Below are 19,232 nucleotides of genomic sequence, written 5' to 3' on the forward strand. Positions count from 1 at the left end.
TCAGGTGCGTGATTTCACATAGAGCAGCTGTTACTACACAGAGCCGTTGTTAACTGAGAAGATGCACCAAAAAACGCTGAAAATGAAGTGGATTTGCGCATCTTCTCTATTAACAACGGCTCTGTGTAGTAACAGCTGCTCTATGTGAAATCATGCACCTGATGGAATTAACCGCTGATTAGAGAACCGGCTTTACTGACGAGATGCGCATAACGATCGGCCGATCGTGATCGGAGCACCCCTAGTTTTTAGTGGATGTTTAAAGTCATCTCTCCTCAAAATCACACAAGTGTAGTTCATCCTGTTAATTGTGGATATTGCAAAATCAGGAGGTGTTAATAATTTTTTTTATTTTTCAAAACTATCTATGTGTTTATAGATTAAATTCTAAAATAAACTACTTTTAAGTGAAAACAAAATTCGAACTAAATTCATTGCTTAATAATGAGCTAAAATTTAGTTTGCTATATAATTTTACAACCTTTGATTTTATGTTATTGTCTTGTTTATTAATGTGAGGCAGCACTGAAACAATCAGCAAATTGTCAGCCTTTGGCAGTACACAAAAGAAGCTATTTTGCTGTTTTTTTTTTCACACTGTGAAAGTCTACAAATAACATTGCACTGAAGTATAAGTATCCACATACTTTTTAAAGAGTGTTTAAACGAATAACCTCAATAAACTCATGTTTCAGGTTTTAAAAGTTCAAAGGGATGTCAGAGTGATGGTTTTAAGTCTTGACCTTCACACCTAAACCACAGCCCTACTGAAGGCTATGGTGGTTAAAACTAGTAAAACAATCCAAATACCTTTCCTCTGGCTAAAATATGCAACCTATACACCTCTCCACAACAGACACCTTTATAATATACATTCCTTGTGGGGTTTGCTGCTCACGTCTCTGGTTTCTGCTAAAGTGCCTGTCTGTGGTGTCACACCACCCACTTTATGTCAAACACATCTCCATCAAATACAGCTTTTGAACCCTATATGCATTCCAGAAGATCCGATGACATCACCAAAAACAGCTCTGACCTCTGACCTCAGCTTGATTGCACTGTCCATTCACACTGACCTTCGATCAGTCACATGGTTTCTTCATTATGGCATGAGACAGAGAAGCTGATTGTAAATCAGTATGGAACAAAACTGCGTTCAGAAGTGTGAAGAAAACATATTGACATGGGACAATTCAATTAATCAAAAGTGAAGGGACAGTGGGTTTTATTAACACCAGTGTGATTGTTTTAGCAGCCCCGTGTGTAGAAATAACTATGATGTCTTTTGTATGCCGTCAGAGTATATTAGCATTTGCATGAGGTTTACCAGTGCAGAGAGCAAACGAAAGGAGAGCGCAAAGAAACTGGAAGCTTTTCAGTCCAGGTGAGCTAGCAGAGATATTCTCATCCAATTGAATTTCACAAAATGATGCAGTTATACTAAAGCAGACAGAAGAAGATAAACTAGCATTCCTGCTACATTTGTGTAGTAACTGTGTTTAAGATGCCATGAAAATGGGATGATGGTTGTAACAATTCTTTTTGAGAGTGTGATTTAAAGTCAGTCTGACTGTGAAAAATGTGACTTTTCTGCTTATTTATTTTTAGGATGGCTCATGCAAAGAGGTTTTCTCAAATCCCCATGTCTAAGGTTTTATGTTTCTATTGCAACTTGTTCATGCATGTTTTTGATATTATTAACAGATTCATTTAAAACCTTCATCAAAACTGCTAAACTTAGTTGGAAACATTAAAAAAGGCTCAATTATTATCTCATCATGTGCATTGTCTTACTATTCACTCAGTGCATGCGAGATCTCTGTAAAGAGGAAGATTACACTTTCCTAAACTGTCTTGGCAAGCAGGATGAGAGGCTGGAGGACAGCACATGTCTGGAGAGCGAATATCAGGAAAAGCAAGAAGAAAGGGTAAACTTGTTTGCTATTTTCCATCTTGTAAACCTCCAGAAGTCTGTGTTTATTAATGCATAATGACTTTCATTGAACATCTCAGCTGTTTTCTCTGTTACGCTAGATCCGGCATCGACAGGAGCGTGAGCAGCTGGAACGAGAAAAGCAATGTGAGAAAGAGGAGCAGCAGAAGGTATGTTGACTAACATCAAAAAGTCACCGCAGGGCTATCGCTGCAGTCTGCAGTGATAACACTAATTATATCTGTCTCCACCATCCACAGCTTGAGTCTGTCCAGGGACGACAGACCTGCTTCATCAGATTTACATTGTCAGGCTAATTGTGCTTGATTGCATTACGTCTGCATTGTTCTTAACTTTGGCTGCTCATGCAGTGACCTCTGTATTGCATGGCCAGGTTACAAAGGTAAACATACTAATTCAATATTAATGCACTCTAATGAATTTCTGCTTACAAATATTTTAAAAATAGAACTTTGGTTTAGTCTATTCCACTTTATTCCGGTTTTGTACGGTCATCAACCATATGACTGTCAAAAAAATATCACAGAGAATGCATCTAGTATTTAGGAGCGTGGTAAACAGATGATTCAACAAAAATACACAGTCTGGGTGCAAAATAACTTGGCGCCAGAATCCAAGAACATTTGAACAGAAAACACTGGGACTAATCTGTGGAAAATGTCCAATTTGTTTCAATCCAAAACCATTTTGGTCAGAAACACAAAGGGGAATATACAGCTCAGCTTGTCAGCATCTCCTTTTCACGCTACTAAGTAACCCACATTTAACTGATCTCAAATTTAAGTAAAAAAAAAATTATATGTTATGTTAGCTTATGATGTACTTTTGAATGAACTCTTATGCTAAATGAATAAATATCAATGTTTCTGTTTCGGAGGTTCTCAGAAGATTAAGCCATCATAGTTGGGTAAACCTTTACATTTATATACATAAAGTACAGTACAACAAATATAATTTTTACATTCACATTTGCCCACATTAATGAACAGCATTTACTCTTAAAAAGATGGATAACAAGAGATTGATTGTGTTGATCAGAAGAGAGAAAGATGTCAAATATTCCATCATTCCCTTTGGTCTTTGAATTAGAAACACACACGCACAGCAGCATTAACTAATCTTTTTAACATTTAAGTATTTAAATGTACATTCAGTTTTTCAAAACTGAAAGCTTACCAAAAAATTTTGCTAGATTTACAATGTTAATATCTGTGAAAACACATAGGCAGACTTGAACTATGCAACCAATCATGCAATTTTGCACACATGTACGCATATTACAAGAAATCTGTGTTCAAAAATAATTAAACAAACTGTGGGCAGTCTCTGGGCATGTAAAATCAAGTGTACCGTTAGTTCTGGCAGTTTACATTAGATGAGCTTGAATCAGCTGACTCTTAGCTGATCCTCGTCTGCCTATAGGCACACCATGCCTATCATGACATTATTATATAAAGTCTATTCAGTTTAGTCGACACATAGCCAGACCTTTTAACTGATGGCAGAAGGTCTGGGAATCATGGCCACTTTGAACGGCTAAGGACTGCCCAAGAGGCCATACGACTGACAGGTAAATTAACCAGTCACATTTAATTTTGTGCTGTGTCATGTTTAGGGGCATGGAAATGTCCCCACAATAACACACCAGTGTGTAAAACTCTGGACGTATATGCTGCGAACTTTACATATTTCACATACCTCTGAAAATAGTTGATCCTGAAAACAGGTGCTACAGTTTCCTCTTCCAATTGGGGGTTTGGCATCACAGCATATTAGCTTCCAGGTAGAACGTAAAAAAATGTGACACATACATCTCTCGGAAATCTTTTAGAATTCAACATATCAGATGATGACTTTTATACTCCTGAAGTGTCTCTAATTTTGTGTGCCATATGCACCAGACATTCAGCCAAAAATCTTTGGGTGTGATGTCTGAGGCTGAGGCTAATTCAGTATTCATCAGCTTTATCATTTTGCTCAGGAGCTAAATACCCTTCTCCATCCCCAGCTCCTCATTTTGTGCACAGTCAGGACTTGGTCTTCTGATATTCAATCAGACTCCTTTACCCTGAATTATGTTATTTCATTATTGTCATTAAGAACATTAATGATATCTGCTACATTTATGTTGGTTCTGTTTCTGTTTATCCTAAGGGGGTTATCGCTGCTGTCCCCACTCTTATGCATGTTAGGCTGCATAGATAAGCAGGGAGTTTTTGCCCACAACAGAACAATAAAGCCAATCCAAATTGTATGCTTAATATTAAATCATCCTTGCCAATAGTGATCCTGACAGAACTACAGTAAGACTTCAAATGCAAGATGCAATGGTTGAGTACATGCTACCGTTTAGCTGTTAGCAGGACGCTCAGGGAGTGTGTTTGTGTAAGTTTATGAACCCCCAGCTGCACATGGATCTGCTGCCAGTGAAGTCCAAGACTAAGAGCCAAGTGTGAGGTCACTGAAGGACAGCCGTGTTGTTGTTGTCCACTTGGCTGCTGTCATAAATTCAACAGCTTGAGGAATTCCTGAAACGCCTAACTCAGGGCTCGCTTAAGAAGAAACCCCTATGGGATCAAGTTCAGGAAAGCATAATTGCTCTTCCTTTCTTTGTCAAGTCAGTTAAATAGCCTTGAGCTCTGCCTTTTAAGGCTACAAAAAAGACAGTCCACCACTCTCACTTCCTTCTTCTCCAGCTGCTCGAAGTCTCGCGGCGAGTTTCCATGTTTGCAGCGCATCAGTCCTCTGATTAATGAACAGGAGGATCAGGGAGAAGTGCTTACTCTTCTTTCCCATGTGGGTACTATTTGATTTTGTTATCATTCATAACCTACATCCCTCGAACCACAGATCTCATCAGATAACCACACCCTCCGTGTGTTTGTGAGTGTGTGTTTTTGGGAGAGAACAGTTGTTTTCTGTTTCAATCCCCTGAGGGAGAAGGTGTTACAGTGTGTTTTATCTCTTATTAGTTTGAATAGAAGGCGATATGTTTCAATGTCTTCCATATGTTGAGTACAGCTACGTTTACTGCATGGCCTATAGCTGTGATTATCACTTTAGAGACAGGAAGTAGCACCCACAGAATATCTGGGGGAGCCTGTAGAGGTCAAAGATTAAGCCCAGCCTCATTCCTTCAGCCCTACATCAGGGTCTGCCTCACCAGATCGGTCTTTAGACACAGGCTTGTTTCTAAATAGTAAGGGGTAAAAAAATAACATCAGACGGTTTGGGAAAAGCTGTGTAATTTCTGATTAAGATCAAACCAAGTTTATTCTTTGAAGTCTATTATGCATCTTAAAACATTAAATAATAAAATAGAATCTGCTAATTTGCATAAAAACATATTACCTAATTTGATTTGTTCCAAAAATTTTCCACATAATAACAAATTAAAAAAAAATTGCATTATAAATGTATAGTTTATGCAGTATATATCTTCAACGAAATTATGCAAAATATATTTTTTTTTTATCTGTGATTTTCTGTCATTGTTTCGATTTAGTAAAACACCCACATATAGCAGAAAACATCTGGGTTCTGTTTTTTTTTTTTTTTTAACTGCCCATAATTCTAACCTTGAAATCAGATTTAGGTATAAAATTGTCTTCAGAAGCATTCATATATGCAAAATTGGCTAAGAATTGAACAAATAGTTGTAATCTGGCTTAGAGGAAAATACATAATGTCTTTGTGGCAGTTTTTAATTATTAAGAAAGCATCATGATATTGACATTAATAACATCATATTATCATATAACCCGTCTGATTAACATTAATGACTAATCAGTAATTAGCAACATGGAACACGCCAGTTAATGTTAAGAGGTTAAACAATCATAACAGAGGATTTGAATATTATCTTAACAGTGCAGTAGACCAAACAGATTTATTTCCCTGCGACAAAGACGATGGAAAATGGTTGCATAAGGCTTAAATTGGTACAACAAGCCTTGACTAATATCATAAGTGGACAGCAGGGTATAAAAAGGAAATGCTACAAAAATACAGCTCCCTTAATGTTATTTATGAAATTAATGGTTTCATAACAACAGCCTAATGTCGTTACAAAGCTGCATCTTCCTCTTTCAAGAGGCCCACCATTACACTCTTGTTTTCATCATTGCTTACTAATCAAAACCCTGTTGAGAACTATGAACATGCTGTGTGTTTGTATTTGTGTCTGTGAAAGGAGAAAGACAAGCAGTGGAAAAGCCATGTGGCCGAGCTGGCGGTCCAACGCAAGGCCATCCATGCAAAACTAGACAGACTACGAGAATTTAGGGTGCGTTTTGACTGGACACACATGCTGATCCACCAACACACATATGTAGAAACTTCACTAATGTTCCCAGGCACAGATGTGAGGCCCAAAAGCAGTATGACTGAATGTGACCAGATGTCGAATGTATCTAATGCAAAGAATGCTAACCAATACCATACCTGCCTGACTTTAAGCAATGACCAGGCACAGATTAAATTCCTCATGAAATTTTCAGAACATATTATTCAAATTACTAATATTAACAAGAAACACTATTGCAAGACATTGACTAAAGAAGAAAATGGTCCATGGAAGTGGACAAACCACAAGGCATGTCCGCTTGAGATCTTCAAGCTTATAGGATGTTCACTTACAATACTGTATATCTTCAAAAATCATTATAGACATTAATGCGTCTCTGTTTTCATTTCCAGGACTTTCAGAAGAAAGTTGTGCTTCAGGATTTGGGTCTGGATCCAGGTTCTGAAAATGAATCTGTTAAGCACCTTCTGATGAGACTGTAACTGGGTTTACTAGTAAATAATGACATAATTAAAGAATTAATTAAAGAAATTTAGCATTAAATCACTTGTTCACCAATGGATCCTTTGCAGTGAATGCTAAATTTCTCCAAAATCTGTTCAGATGAAGAAATAAACTCATCTGTATCTTGAATGGCCTGAGAGTTAGAATTTTCAGGACATTTACATTTTCGGGTGAACTATTCCTTTAACAAGCTATCAAAGACTTAAATGAGATATATTGTTATGCAGTGATCATATATCTTTAGAAGATGTGTTAATATTTAAACCTAAAGCAGAAAGTGTGTATAAAATAACATGAGTGAAATCATATTTCTACCTCGTTATTAAAGCCACTAACTGAAGCGAGTTAGAATAGAGTGAGTTATGTTCAGTGTTCAAAATGATTAAATAACAAACTCACTGACTCTGTGGCAAATAAATTGCAGCTAACAACTTAATGTGTGTCACATGTCCGATCTTTCACTGTAATATTGCAGCAGATGAATATAAATGGACAATAAATCGCATGACTGCGGTGGGGAGGGAGACCTGAGGAAAAAAACGAGACAAACAGATGAGCTCAGATTCAAAAAGAGAACAAGAACCAATTAATTCTCATGCCTTTCAGTGTCTTTTATGCATCTTTGGTGATCTCCAGCACAAAAGGTGGTGATGAAGAGAGTCAGATGAGAAAGGAGAATGCAAAAGAAAGGACAGAAGAGAAAGAAACAGGTGGTTCCAGTGGTTCAGGTCTAGCATTAAGGGAGAACGGCAGAATCGTGTTACAGCATGTCTGACCCTCCAGGGCAGAAAAATGCCACAGTCTCCAGTGTCACACATCCTTGCATCCCAGAATTCCTTTCTGCACGCCGCAGCTCTACATCAGCTCAATGTGCTCTGTTGTGTTTATTTTCTGACAGGCACACTAAGTATGTGTAACTGGGCTGGACAGCTCTGATTTATCATCTACACTTAATGTGCACTGCAAAACATGCCGTCTTTTCCAAAACAAGCACTCCAGTAAATAGTTATAGGCAATTCATCCCATCATACTGCTGCATTCCATCCGAAATGAAACACCCATCCAAGAGCAATTCCCTTTTGCATTCCCTGCCAGCTTTACCACTCATCCACCTCTCTAAACTCCAGTTCATTTAGCATATTAAATATTTCTAAGCAATTTTGGCTCATTCAGCACTCATTTTGAGCCTTCTAGGCAATGACCCTTCATTATCATAAATATAACTATACAAAGTATAGAACTACGGCTATGTTCAGAAAAGCATACGTATATCTGCGCCATATACAGTATGTGCTGTGCACATTATGCTCATTTTCAGTATGCATGGAATACCTGTAGACCTGCTTAATTTGCAGAATGTTTTTTACCACAGTGCATTGACCTTCCTGGTAATGAACGTGCATTTATTCACTGCAGTGTTAAAGTAAAAACAAAATATATGCATTTTAAATCTTGCAATTAAATGTAATTAAAAATATAATAAAAAACTAAAAAAGGCTGTGGGGGGGGGGGGGCACTTTTTGTAGAAGACACAAGCTGATTGGCCTCTTGTGCTGATTCTACAGCCAATGAGATTACTTGTTCAATATGTGAATATTCTGGTAGAGGTGTTTGCTAAAAGTTGGTCCTCCAACCACTATCAGAAGTCTAAAATTCAGCACCTCAAGGTAAGTGAGCTTACAAAACATGTTGTGTGGTCTGCATTTGTCAGTTCCTAAATGTAGCAAGCAAACACAAGGTGTGTATGAATGGGTCTTTTGGGCTTGATTGTACTGGTTTTAACTTGTATTGTCAAATAAATCAAAAAAAGGTTAAAATCATGTTTGATGTTTAACAGGTTTTTATGTTATGCAAGGAGTGAATAAGGCATGGAAGCAAAGCTAGCGTGAGAATATACATTTTAAATCAACAACAGCAGCAAGCAGTAACACAAACAAGCAGTACTTGCAGAGAACATGTTTTACGTGAAAATTGATGTTATCAAATAGCTATCAGATTATCAAATGCACTGCAGCTCATTTGCAGCTCATTTGCATTTAAAGCGATACACTCCAAAACAGTGTTTTTTTCTTCTTCTTCTTTTTTTTTTTTTTTTTTTTTTTTTTTAGACAAGGCCCAAAAATGACATTTTCCAGTTGTTATAATAAATGATCTGTTGGGTATTTTGCGCTGAAATTTCACAGACACATTCTGGGGACACCCAAGGCAAATACTACACATTGATAGAAGGGGTATAATAGGTGTCCTTTAATGTACTTTAATTTGAAAAGACTTGAAATTAAACCAAGCTGATTATATAAAAAAATTAAAGGAACTTCAAGGAAACTTTTTACAGTGTTATAGTGCCATTTTATTTATATTTTGCATGCAAAGTTACTTTCATACAATACAGTACTTCATTAACTAGTAGTAGTAAGCTATAGTATTCCATTCTGAACAGCTTAAGACTGGGAAAAGAAGAAGGACAGGAAATGAATGGCTATCAGTCACAAATCAGGTCATCTGAAGGTTTAGTTGAGTTGACTATGGAATGCGCCATTGGCAGAGCTTCCGTGGAAAGGCACAATGGTTCGATCTTTGAGTGTAGCTAACACCTGAAACCATGTGAAAGCCTGGTGTGTAACGATTCCAGATAAAAGCCAGTGCTTTAGGCCATTTAAGAGAAGTGAACCTGAATGCAACCCCCGGTGCCTCTTTTCTGCTTTTGTGTTATGTTAAACTACTGTTTAAAGGATAAAAATATGAAGTCTTGAAATGTAAACATATGCACTGTGCAAAAATTGCAAGCAAAGATTAATTATCCAGGAAACATGCATCTGGGAAGTGTGAAATTCATGTCCTCTGATAGTTTGGTGACTCTTATCAAAAATCCTTCTGACATTAACAATGCATTGACCCCAGCATTTTCCATCCCGTGCATCATCTTACCCTTGGAAGGAAGGAGAGAGAGATTCAGGTTTTTTTCACAGATCTCATTCCAGGTCCTTTGCCCATCTCCATGAGCATCTGTTTAATTCACAAACCAGAATCTCTGACATCAAACTCCTAGCATGCACCAGCACAACACTGTGTGTCTTCAGCTAGAATGAGAATAAGTTGCAGTCAATCATAATCACTGATATAACTGATACTAGCTTATACTACTTCACATAGACAGATGTTATGCATAACCAAGATGAAGAACACTTGCTCACCAATCTTTAAGATGCACTGAACAAATCCAGGTAAATCTGGCCCTGTGATTGTATTGTGCTGTGTGTGATGAAGAAAGGCTTTGGGGACGATTATGCACAAACTAGACACTTCCGGCCCGCATCATGCAGCAGGTTGGATTGTTATTGTGTAAGAGGACTATGGTGTTTTCTGAGGACACTTGAAAACCCTTCTTAAACCTTACACAAGATGAAACCAGGAGTACTGCATCAACTTTAAATGCAGATTTAAATATAATTTGATATTTGTACAGAGTGCAGTGCCAGTGGGTGTTGGTTAAAAGCCTTTTTTATTTTTTGCCTTTGGTTAGTGTGTCTCTTGTCTGTTGTTTGTTTAATTTTGAGCATACATTATGTATGTTAAGACTTTATCTTAACTCCCATTAGTTAAAGTTAGTTAATGTATCATCTAAAATTCGCTAACAATGAGCAATTTAATACTGTATTTATTAAACTTTTTTATGATTAATTGTTAATGTTAGCTCAGGTCTATTAAATAATATTAATAGACACAACTTTTATTTTAATAATATACAGTATTAGTAAATATGAAAATTAACATGAACTAAGATTAAAAATGCTTTAAAATTAATGTAGTTATTTAATGTTAACTAATTTAGTTAACTAATAGGTTCTTGTTGTAAACTATTAAATATATATATTTAAGTGAAGTACCTTCACTCATGAAGACTTCAAGAAGTTGATAATTGGACACCTGTGGAATAAACAAATTTTTAACAGCAAATAAAGAATTTTTAAATAAAGCACTTTTTTTGGCTTTTGTCTGGTGCCGCATCCACAAGTGAAAGTAGTCAAATGTGATATAGCAGTCAGTGCAATATAAAGTTGCCCTATCATATCTACAGTATAAAGCAACTTATATCACCTCTGTTGAAGCCAAAGGTCTCACAAAACACTTCTCAACTTTACATATAGCCATCATATGAGCTGGACGTTCAAGCTGATATGTCAAGTTACATGGCGGCAGTCCTTTAGAGTTGAGCTGCTTAACTCATGCTCAAATCTTATGATTTTTAATCCGTGGGAAATACAAATATTTGTGTATTTTTACCCTCGTTCATAATAGTTGTGTAATGAAACTATTAAGTGTATAGGACAGACTTCATGGCATCTGCCAAGATTATAATCTTCTTGAATTGTGAAGTCCAGACCCCAGGGATAGATCAAATGTGGCTCTAGGGTGAAAACACACAACTATCCAAGTACTGTCCTAGTAAAACAGATAAAGCGAATAGAGGAACAGCATCTACTAAAGCTAACTTTGTTAAGCATGTGTGGCAATCATCAGGGTATTACAGTCCAACAAACAACCTGCGCATCTGCTAGAAGTTGAAAACACAAGTGATTTGGCCCCACGGGACTTGTAGCCTCGTAAAGCCTCGAGGGCAAGAAAGAAAATCCACTTGCGCATAATTGGGATTAAATATTTATTCTTCTTGCATGAGTATTAAGTCCTATGAGGCATAGTGAATGATGAATTGATAGCCAGATGTTGGCACACAACATCCATCCATGATTCCTCCCTTGATAACTGTAACCCCAGCTCAAACTTCCCATAACAGTGACGGCAAATTCATGGGAGGAATATAGTTGACATGGCACAAAAAGACAGCAATGCTGTGCGGTCCAAATCTACAGCCCTGCATTTTATCATCAGGAGGCATAGCATAAATATATGGATTGACAAACATGAGTTTAATTACATATTGCCTTAATGTGTTACATAATGAGCTGGATCATTAAAAAGACAAAATGCCACACGTTTCACAGAATACGTCGCAGTACCACATCGAAATTGTGTTATATGCACATTAACTTACTAACACGCATTATAGTCTATTAACCCAAGAACGGTCATATTGATGAGAACGAATACAGCCTACAGTGATGCTGTTACCTGAGAAAATGAAAGATCATTTGCCATTATATGCTACATCTTGTGGACAATGTGCAAAGTGGTTTGCATTTGGACAGCATGTACAGATTGCCTAATGTCACCAAATATGTGCTGCTCTTTACGAGTGTGTGCTGACAGACATCCTCGCTCGAGAGCTGATCGTGGAGAAAAACGTGAGTTTGAGAGGATCCCGCTCGAGTTCTTCTGAACGCCAGTGCATGTGAAATTATCGCATCTGCAAGCAGTCCTACTAAAGCTCAAGTTTGTGTGCAGACGTGCTTAAAAATGGTAGGAACATCTGAGGGTTTAAAAAACAGACATTGAGACTACAGTTCAGTGACCAAAAGGAGTGACCCATAATTCTCTGATACAAAAAAAAAACTACGCTCAGGCACTGTGAAACACTCTCCACCAGTGGACTCATCTTCTCTCGCCCGTCTTCCCTCACACGGCCGTGTGTTGGGTGATGTCGCTTCGGGGAGACATGGACATCTGGCGGGTGAACTGGCTGAAGCTTGCAGCTCGGGGTCGGGTACAAGGAGCCGGGGACGAAGTGGGAGGGAGAGGTCCAGGTTGGGTTTGCTGAAGTGGCAGCGAGGTCTGATCCGACACCTTCTGCTCCTCCTGGTGTTCTTGTGTCAGATCTCTGGAGAACAAGCTCTGGATCAACTGCAACTTCTCCTTTTCTTCATTCAGGAAGACATCCACCAGAAGAGTCTTCTCCTTTTTCAGCTGCTCGCTGATGTTTTTGGGCACATCGGGGATCACCCAGGCCACCAGCATGCTCATGGTTATCACCAGGTTCTGGAGAAGTGGGAGGCACACAAGCACATTTATATTTACACACATATATCAATGGGTGGGACGCAGGAAATCATACTCTTCAGAGGCTGTGATGAAAACATATCTTTCCATTCAATAGATGGAGGATCTTTTACACACCAGGTAGCATTTCAGGTATTGGACCTCTCAGGGACATCTATACAAACACTTCCTTATAATGAGGCTCACATAGAAGAACCAACGTGCTGCTTAATATTTTAGCGAAAACTGTAATGTATTTATTAATTATGAGTGATCAGTTTAATGCGTACAAACTTTTTTCTGACTTTTGAACAGTAGTGTATGTCTTTTAAAGAGGAAGATACTGAATTTAAGACATTATTCATTGAAAAGCACACTTTTCTTGTGCTTTTAAGAGCTTTACATCTATGATTACCATACAATGTTGTTTATTTTAGAACAACACTTGGAATGAGTGAACACTTCTTTTTTGAGTGAACTATAACTTTTAACTGTTTGGTATAGTGTTTAATTACATTTCAATAGAATTAGTTTGCACCCACAGCTGCTGACATCAGGACATTTCTACTGAGTTACAGCAATTATTCTGACCAGCTTTTAGACTATTAATCCAAATGTGCAAAAACTGCATCATTTATATGTGGTTGAAGCTCTCGTGTTGCTGAGGTAGCTACTGTGTGGCTTTTTCATTTGTTTGGCTTTGACTGAAAAACGACAAACATTTACGTTCCTCCATTCATAGTCACTTTATTGTGTTCATTAAGAGTAAAACTTTTATTTTAGGCTTTTAGATTGGAGATAATGGTATAAAAAAAAGAAGCTTGTACCTGGAACAATATGACAAAACCTAACCGAGCCGCTAGAACCGACCAGTACTGTTTGGAGAAATGGTAAGGCTCAGTAGACCATGGTGGTTCTCTGTAGTCTTTGTACCTAAAATTAAGAAAAAGAATAGACATCCCAAGTCATTTCAGGCTAATTCATCTCCAGCAAGGATCTATTTACTGGTTGGCAATAAAAATGAGCAGAAAATTTAAAACACATGCTTCTAGCCAGGCTACAAAGGGCAAAACAACACAACAGCATTATTAATCATGACAAGGACATTTTTAGTGCAAAAGAAGGAATGGCATATTTGTTGTTTTAGTTTACAACTACTTTGTATAAGTGGATTTTTTTTTGTGTTCAGAATGCACTGACAACTGTTACTTTTTGATTACCAAAAAGTTTCAAATGAATATTATTTATACTTACAGTATTAGTGAGCCATTCTATTATTTAGGGTACATTTATTTTTCATCAAAAACAATGCTTTCTCTACCAATGAAACATCTATTGGTTTCAGTTGATTCATTTTATCAGTGTAACTTATCTGCTAGTTGAAAAGCTATTTTGATATTATAAAAATGTTTTCCTTGGTGGTGAATCAGCTATGTTACAGACAAACTGTGTGCATAAAAAGGGAACATAGTTAACAATTCTTACCATTTTATCTCAGATTATCAGTGGCAGGCCTTGCCTGGCCAAGAAATGTTAAAAATAAAAATATAAATACAGCAAACCATAACAATGTACCCAACAAACAATTAAAATACTCACTGACAATATTGGAGGTCATGCTGGTCACATGGTTTTGTGATATATATATATATATATATATTTATTTATTTATTGCATTATTTTCAGGCGTCAATGGTTAGTAACAGTTGAAATAAATATATTTTTCTAAGGTATTTAGATTATAGAAATACATTTAATATAGATAGTCTAACATTTTCATTCAACATTTTGATCTTCTCAATTCAAGAAGCACTCAATGCAAAAAATAATTTAAGGACATAAAGGCAATTTCATGCAAATTGAAAAACAAAATATATGTGTGAGATAATAGTTCGGGTCTTAATGGATAAAATATATTTCCGGAGAAAATTGTTAGGAACATTTTTTTAATTATCATTAATGGACATGAAATGTACCCTAAATTATAGAATGACTCTAGTAGTTGTAGGACGAGGAGGTATTCCTGATCAAGATGATTGAAAACTGAGCATATTTTGATTATATCTTCAGGCCTAATTCATTAGAGCAGGCTGTTCCCAAAAGTTTTGATTTCCTCTATTGAATTATAAAAAGTAAACTTGGAGTCTTTAATAACCCGCTAAGGAGGTAGATTTCATGGCCATATACAGTAGTCTACGTGGAATGTGTTAGGCTGGTTTTGATTTCCTCAGACAGTCAGATATCTTCATCTGAAGACATGGTCTCTCGGGTGAAGTCCTTGTTTGGTTATACAAGTCCAGAAAGGGCAAATATGGTGCAGTAAAAACATGGGCTTGATGTGTTCCTCGACCTTATTTTAGAAGGCTGACAAGCTTGCCCTCTTGCTCCCTCTTCATCTATCTGTTCTCTTAACAAACAGACTGAGGGTCAAAGTAACCCAGACATCAGATTGCCACTTCTCTTTGGTCCGAGTAGCAACAAACGAGCGTAATCTCATTCTCAACTGCTTGGAGCAGTTAAAGCAGACAGGTTCTGATAAAAGCACTTTTCTTGACATGCTTATGATCTGTGTTGTGAAGGCCGCCCGAGATAATCAAAGCATTGGTGAGATCTCACACTTCAGGGTGATGGAGTCCCATCTAGAGCTTTCTCTCTCTCTCTCTCTCTTTTTCCTCCACTTCAGTGTGAGGGTTAAACGCTGTTTGCTATCCCGATCTGAAAATAATTCTTTCCAGAGAACTGATGAACACAATTACTATCACTATCAACACAAACAAACAGCACTGCTTTATTAGAAAACATTGTTTCACATTAAGATGGTTTATAAAACTACTGCATGTTCTTCCACATTTTCTTGCTCTGATTTGGAAGTAAAGTCTACAGAGTTCTGTGGAACTGTTTACGATTTAATAAAATGCATGAAGCTAAAGGTAAAAAGGTGTGAGTTTATCTGAACAACAGTCAGATTCTGCAGTAGTCTATTCACTACCAGGCCCATAACGCATCTGTGAGAGTGCAATAGATTTCCAAAGAACTAAATATGAGCGTCTGTTAAATATTTGGGTTAATTTGAGCTCTCAGCTAAATATGAAACCATGTGGTACAGTTCTTTGTAATTTACCGTTGAATTAAGGATGCTGAACTGGATAAGCTGGTTGATTGTTTATGACAGTATTTGTACAGTACGTACTGTACCAATTCCTTTGCTGTCCTATCTGAGTTTTTTTAAATATGATGAAGAATACCTGCAATCTCCCCAGCCACCATCTGAGAGAGGATCAGTTTGTTCATAATAGCTGCAAATGAGGGATCCTACAGTTGCTTAGGGCCTGTGTTATGTCCTACTTTATTTATTAATTTATTATTTTGATGTGGTTGACGCTAATCGCCTTGTGGTTAAAGCACGGACATATACAACGTAACGGTGCTCATGGTGACCCGATTTCGATTTCTGTCTCGAGGTCCTATGCTGATCCTGCCTGCAACCCCCCACCACCCATTACTTTCCTTTCATCTCTCCTCTGTCCTGTCTGAATAATAAAGGTATTAAAAAACAAGCAATATTTTAGAAAATAACTATTTTTTTAATGTGAACAATCCGTTTGTTCACAACTACTATTCCATTTGGACTTAATGTCCATAGTTGCATGTTTTATCAAAGCAATAGGCAGCTGTGCATCCCAGTGATTTTACCACAGGAAATAGATCTTCAATATATTGTTTGGTTTAATAATTCTTATTAGTAATATAGTGCATTTTTTCCAACCTGCAGAATGCAATGTCTTTGCCGAGACTGGAGATGGAAGGCACAGTTCCAGGTTTAAAGTTGCTGACGTTAAAATAAGAGAGCGTGTGGTTGATGAAGCCATGCATGGTCCCCGTCTCGCTGTACATGTACTGGTAGACCAAGCGAGGGATGAAATCTGATGTGAAGGCAATGACAAAGGCCTAAAAATAATACAATACCAGGTAAGAGATCAAAATATGTAATTAATATGTAAAAGCAAGAAACAGAACTTTTGGTAAAACTTTCATTAACTGTAACAAAGTCCAGATCAGGGTTATTAGTTAACTCAAACTAAAACCATAAAAATACATTTTTCTTACCTAAAAGAAAACTTTAACTGAAATAAAATTTACAAACCAGCTAGTTAGCTAGTTAACAAAGCAACCGTAACTTAATAAAATTAATAAAATCTATACAGACAAAAAATTTAACAAAAATGACTACAACTTTAACTAAAATTTAAATGAAAACTGAAAATATAAAAATGCATAGAAACCCATAAAACTCAAGATAATTCTCAGGCTGAGCGGTGATGGGTGGCATTTAATTGGATCAGAGAGGCAATTTATAGCTGTAACATTAAACAAATACTTGATTTCCAAAAGAACAACACAGCTGGAGGGAATCAGAATCAGATCGGCTTCTGAGTAAATGTGGCTTTCTTAATGAAAGTTCAGAAAGAAGCTGAAGGATCTCTACCATAAGGCTTACTAGAATACTCCTCTCATATTGGGAGCATCACATCTATTAAAATAAATCTGCTAGGGATTTTGAGTAGGAGAGACATTGATGAAGCGAACCGAACAAACTGATTTCTTCCATGAATAATGTGGATTCAAGCATGTACAGTAAGTACAAAGAATCCTGGTCATCTAAGAAAATAAAACCAATGATGCACCCTGGGGTCTTTTTGAATCCCTCTATAGGATAAACTTTCCATAAAGAGGACTAACAGTATATGACTAGCATGTGGTAAGCAGCAGAGTTATACAGTATAACAGAAACTCACATTGATGATAACTGAAAACTTTCCCAAACCACTCAAGATGTTGTACCAGATACCTGTGTGAGGAAACAATTTAAACCAGAGGTTAAATTAGTAGATCCGAGTATGATTAAGAATGCAAGTGAATTGTTGTGTAAATATCAATGCAAGGTTTTCACCGATATCTTTGGCCCTAATGGCATTTGGCCTGCGAAGCTCCGTGACAAACTTCTTGGCGTCGAGGCGGATCTCAATGACATTGTTTAAGAGCGCGAACAGCGGAGCCAGCGGGAATGAGGCCACAAAGAGCGTCACGAAACCAAACTGAATGACTGCAGAATGACAAACAAACAAACATGGAGATTGATGTTGAGACATTTGGGTTACAAATTGAAGTTTGACTGACAGAACTGTAAGACTTCTGTTTATTACCAGACATTAAGGATTAAATATTGATTTTATGCAACCATTCAACAGTTTAAGGGCCTGTAATATTTCTTAATGTTTTTAAGTCTCTTATTTTCAACGAAGCTGCATTTATTTGATCAAAAACACAGTAAAAATCATACAGTTTTTAATAGTAATTTATTCCTGTGATGCACAGCTGAAATCAGTCTAATATGCTGATTTGCTGCTTAAGAAATATTTATTATTATTAATGTTATTTTTGAAACCATGATACTTCTTTGTCACGATTCTTTGATAAATATAGAAAGTAGAAAAAAAATTATGATAATTAATTTTAATGACATTATTTTTAATGATATAATATGCTTTTCTGCCACTTTTTCTCAATTAAATGCATTCTTGCTGAATAAAAGTTACTTAATGACCCCAAACTTTTGAACCGTATTGTTACTAAAAATAAATAAATATAAATTAATTAATACAAATAGACTTGTACAGTGTATGTGCTCACAAATAGATCAAATAACTTCTTATGAAAGGTCCACAAATCATTGTAACAATGGAAAAACCACTAATTATTTGATGTGGTGATTCTCTAGGTGTCTTTCTACAGTAACTTGACATTACCAGCACGGGTATCGAACACAAAGCGGATTATTTGTCAATCAACAATACATGGAACATAAGCCTTGTGGGAAACTGCATTTCCTTCTTTGGCTTGATTGACACATGGCTTGTTTTCTGTGCAACATGCAAACAATGGCTTCGAGAGAGATCAGGCTGGAGGGTATCCTACATAAACATCCATACGAGTGGGTCTCGTTCTCTCGCTCTCACTGAGAATATCTTTCACAGTGTGTAGGTGGTGATCTCCCTCCAGTGTTATTACTGAAGGTCTTGAGCTCATCTTCAGTTTCTCCCCAATCGTTTCATTGATTTGAAGAGTCTCATAGGTGTTTCTTGTATGAAAAACTTGAAAAAAATAAAAATCTGTTTTACTTGGCAGTGGATTAAAGCATCCATAGATTTTCGAGAAGAAACTAAGGCACAAGTTTTATCACGCACAGGTCTCTGACAGACAGTTATGCAATTCGCCTGCACTTCAGAGACTAAACCGTCCCACATCAAACCACTCAATCAACAATCACAATAGGGAACCATAAAATCTCTACAGCTCATATAATTACAGAATAAAACTCTTGTTGTGTACTTGCATGCAATTTTTATAGCAAAGCAAAAAAATCTACAGTCTTTACAATAGAGCTATTTTGAACAAAAACTGTTTCGAGTTAAGTTGAAATAAACTTTATTTGCTTGCAAATGTGTCAGGAAACATCAGTCGGCGATTTATACT

The 19,232-nt window shown here is 36.9% G+C and overlaps 2 protein-coding genes across 3 annotated transcripts in view; one reads left to right on the forward strand and one right to left on the reverse strand.

Moving 5' to 3' along the window:
- The first annotated feature begins 1,149 nt into the window (after nt 1–1,149).
- On the forward strand, nt 1,150–6,788 carry LOC113068180 (putative golgin subfamily A member 6-like protein 3). Of its 2 annotated transcripts, XM_026240838.1 has the most exons (6): nt 1,150–1,384; nt 1,609–1,651; nt 1,806–1,928; nt 2,035–2,103; nt 6,147–6,239; nt 6,653–6,788. In XM_026240838.1, the coding sequence occupies exons 1-6, from the start codon at nt 1,290–1,292 to the stop codon at nt 6,740–6,742; spliced, it is 513 nt and encodes a 170-aa protein (XP_026096623.1). In that variant the 5' UTR covers nt 1,150–1,289; the 3' UTR covers nt 6,743–6,788. The 2 variants fall into 2 exon arrangements, with proteins under 2 accessions (XP_026096623.1, XP_026096632.1); XM_026240847.1 differs by lacking the exon at nt 6,147–6,239.
- Nucleotides 6,789–12,262: 5,474 nt separating this feature from the next.
- LOC113068295 (anoctamin-2-like) overlaps nt 12,263–19,232 on the reverse strand; it is a 33,864-nt gene continuing 26,894 nt past the window's right edge. The window contains exons 22-26 of the mRNA XM_026240990.1: nt 17,650–17,802; nt 17,495–17,547; nt 16,465–16,646; nt 13,526–13,631; nt 12,263–12,698 (exon numbers count right to left, since the gene is read on the reverse strand). Coding sequence (XP_026096775.1) covers nt 12,339–12,698; nt 13,526–13,631; nt 16,465–16,646; nt 17,495–17,547; nt 17,650–17,802 — 854 coding nt within the window. The 3' untranslated portion in view covers nt 12,263–12,338. The remainder of the gene's footprint in view (nt 12,699–13,525; nt 13,632–16,464; nt 16,647–17,494; nt 17,548–17,649; nt 17,803–19,232) is intronic.

The sequence above is a fragment of the Carassius auratus genome, chromosome 4, assembly GCF_003368295.1.
Source record: "Carassius auratus strain Wakin chromosome 4, ASM336829v1, whole genome shotgun sequence".
Taxonomy (NCBI): domain Eukaryota; kingdom Metazoa; phylum Chordata; class Actinopteri; order Cypriniformes; family Cyprinidae; genus Carassius; species Carassius auratus.

Excerpts from the sequence above, each read along its gene's own strand:
- LOC113068180 (XM_026240838.1), top strand. The coding sequence starts at position 1,290 with ATGCCGTCAGAGTATATTAGCATTTGCATGAGGTTTACCAGTGCAGAG. Across the intron at positions 1,652-1,805 it reads CTCAAATCCCCATGTCTAAG|TGCATGCGAGATCTCTGTAA; the intron begins GTTTTATGTTTC and ends CTATTCACTCAG. Across the intron at positions 1,929-2,034 it reads AGGAAAAGCAAGAAGAAAGG|ATCCGGCATCGACAGGAGCG; the intron begins GTAAACTTGTTT and ends CTGTTACGCTAG.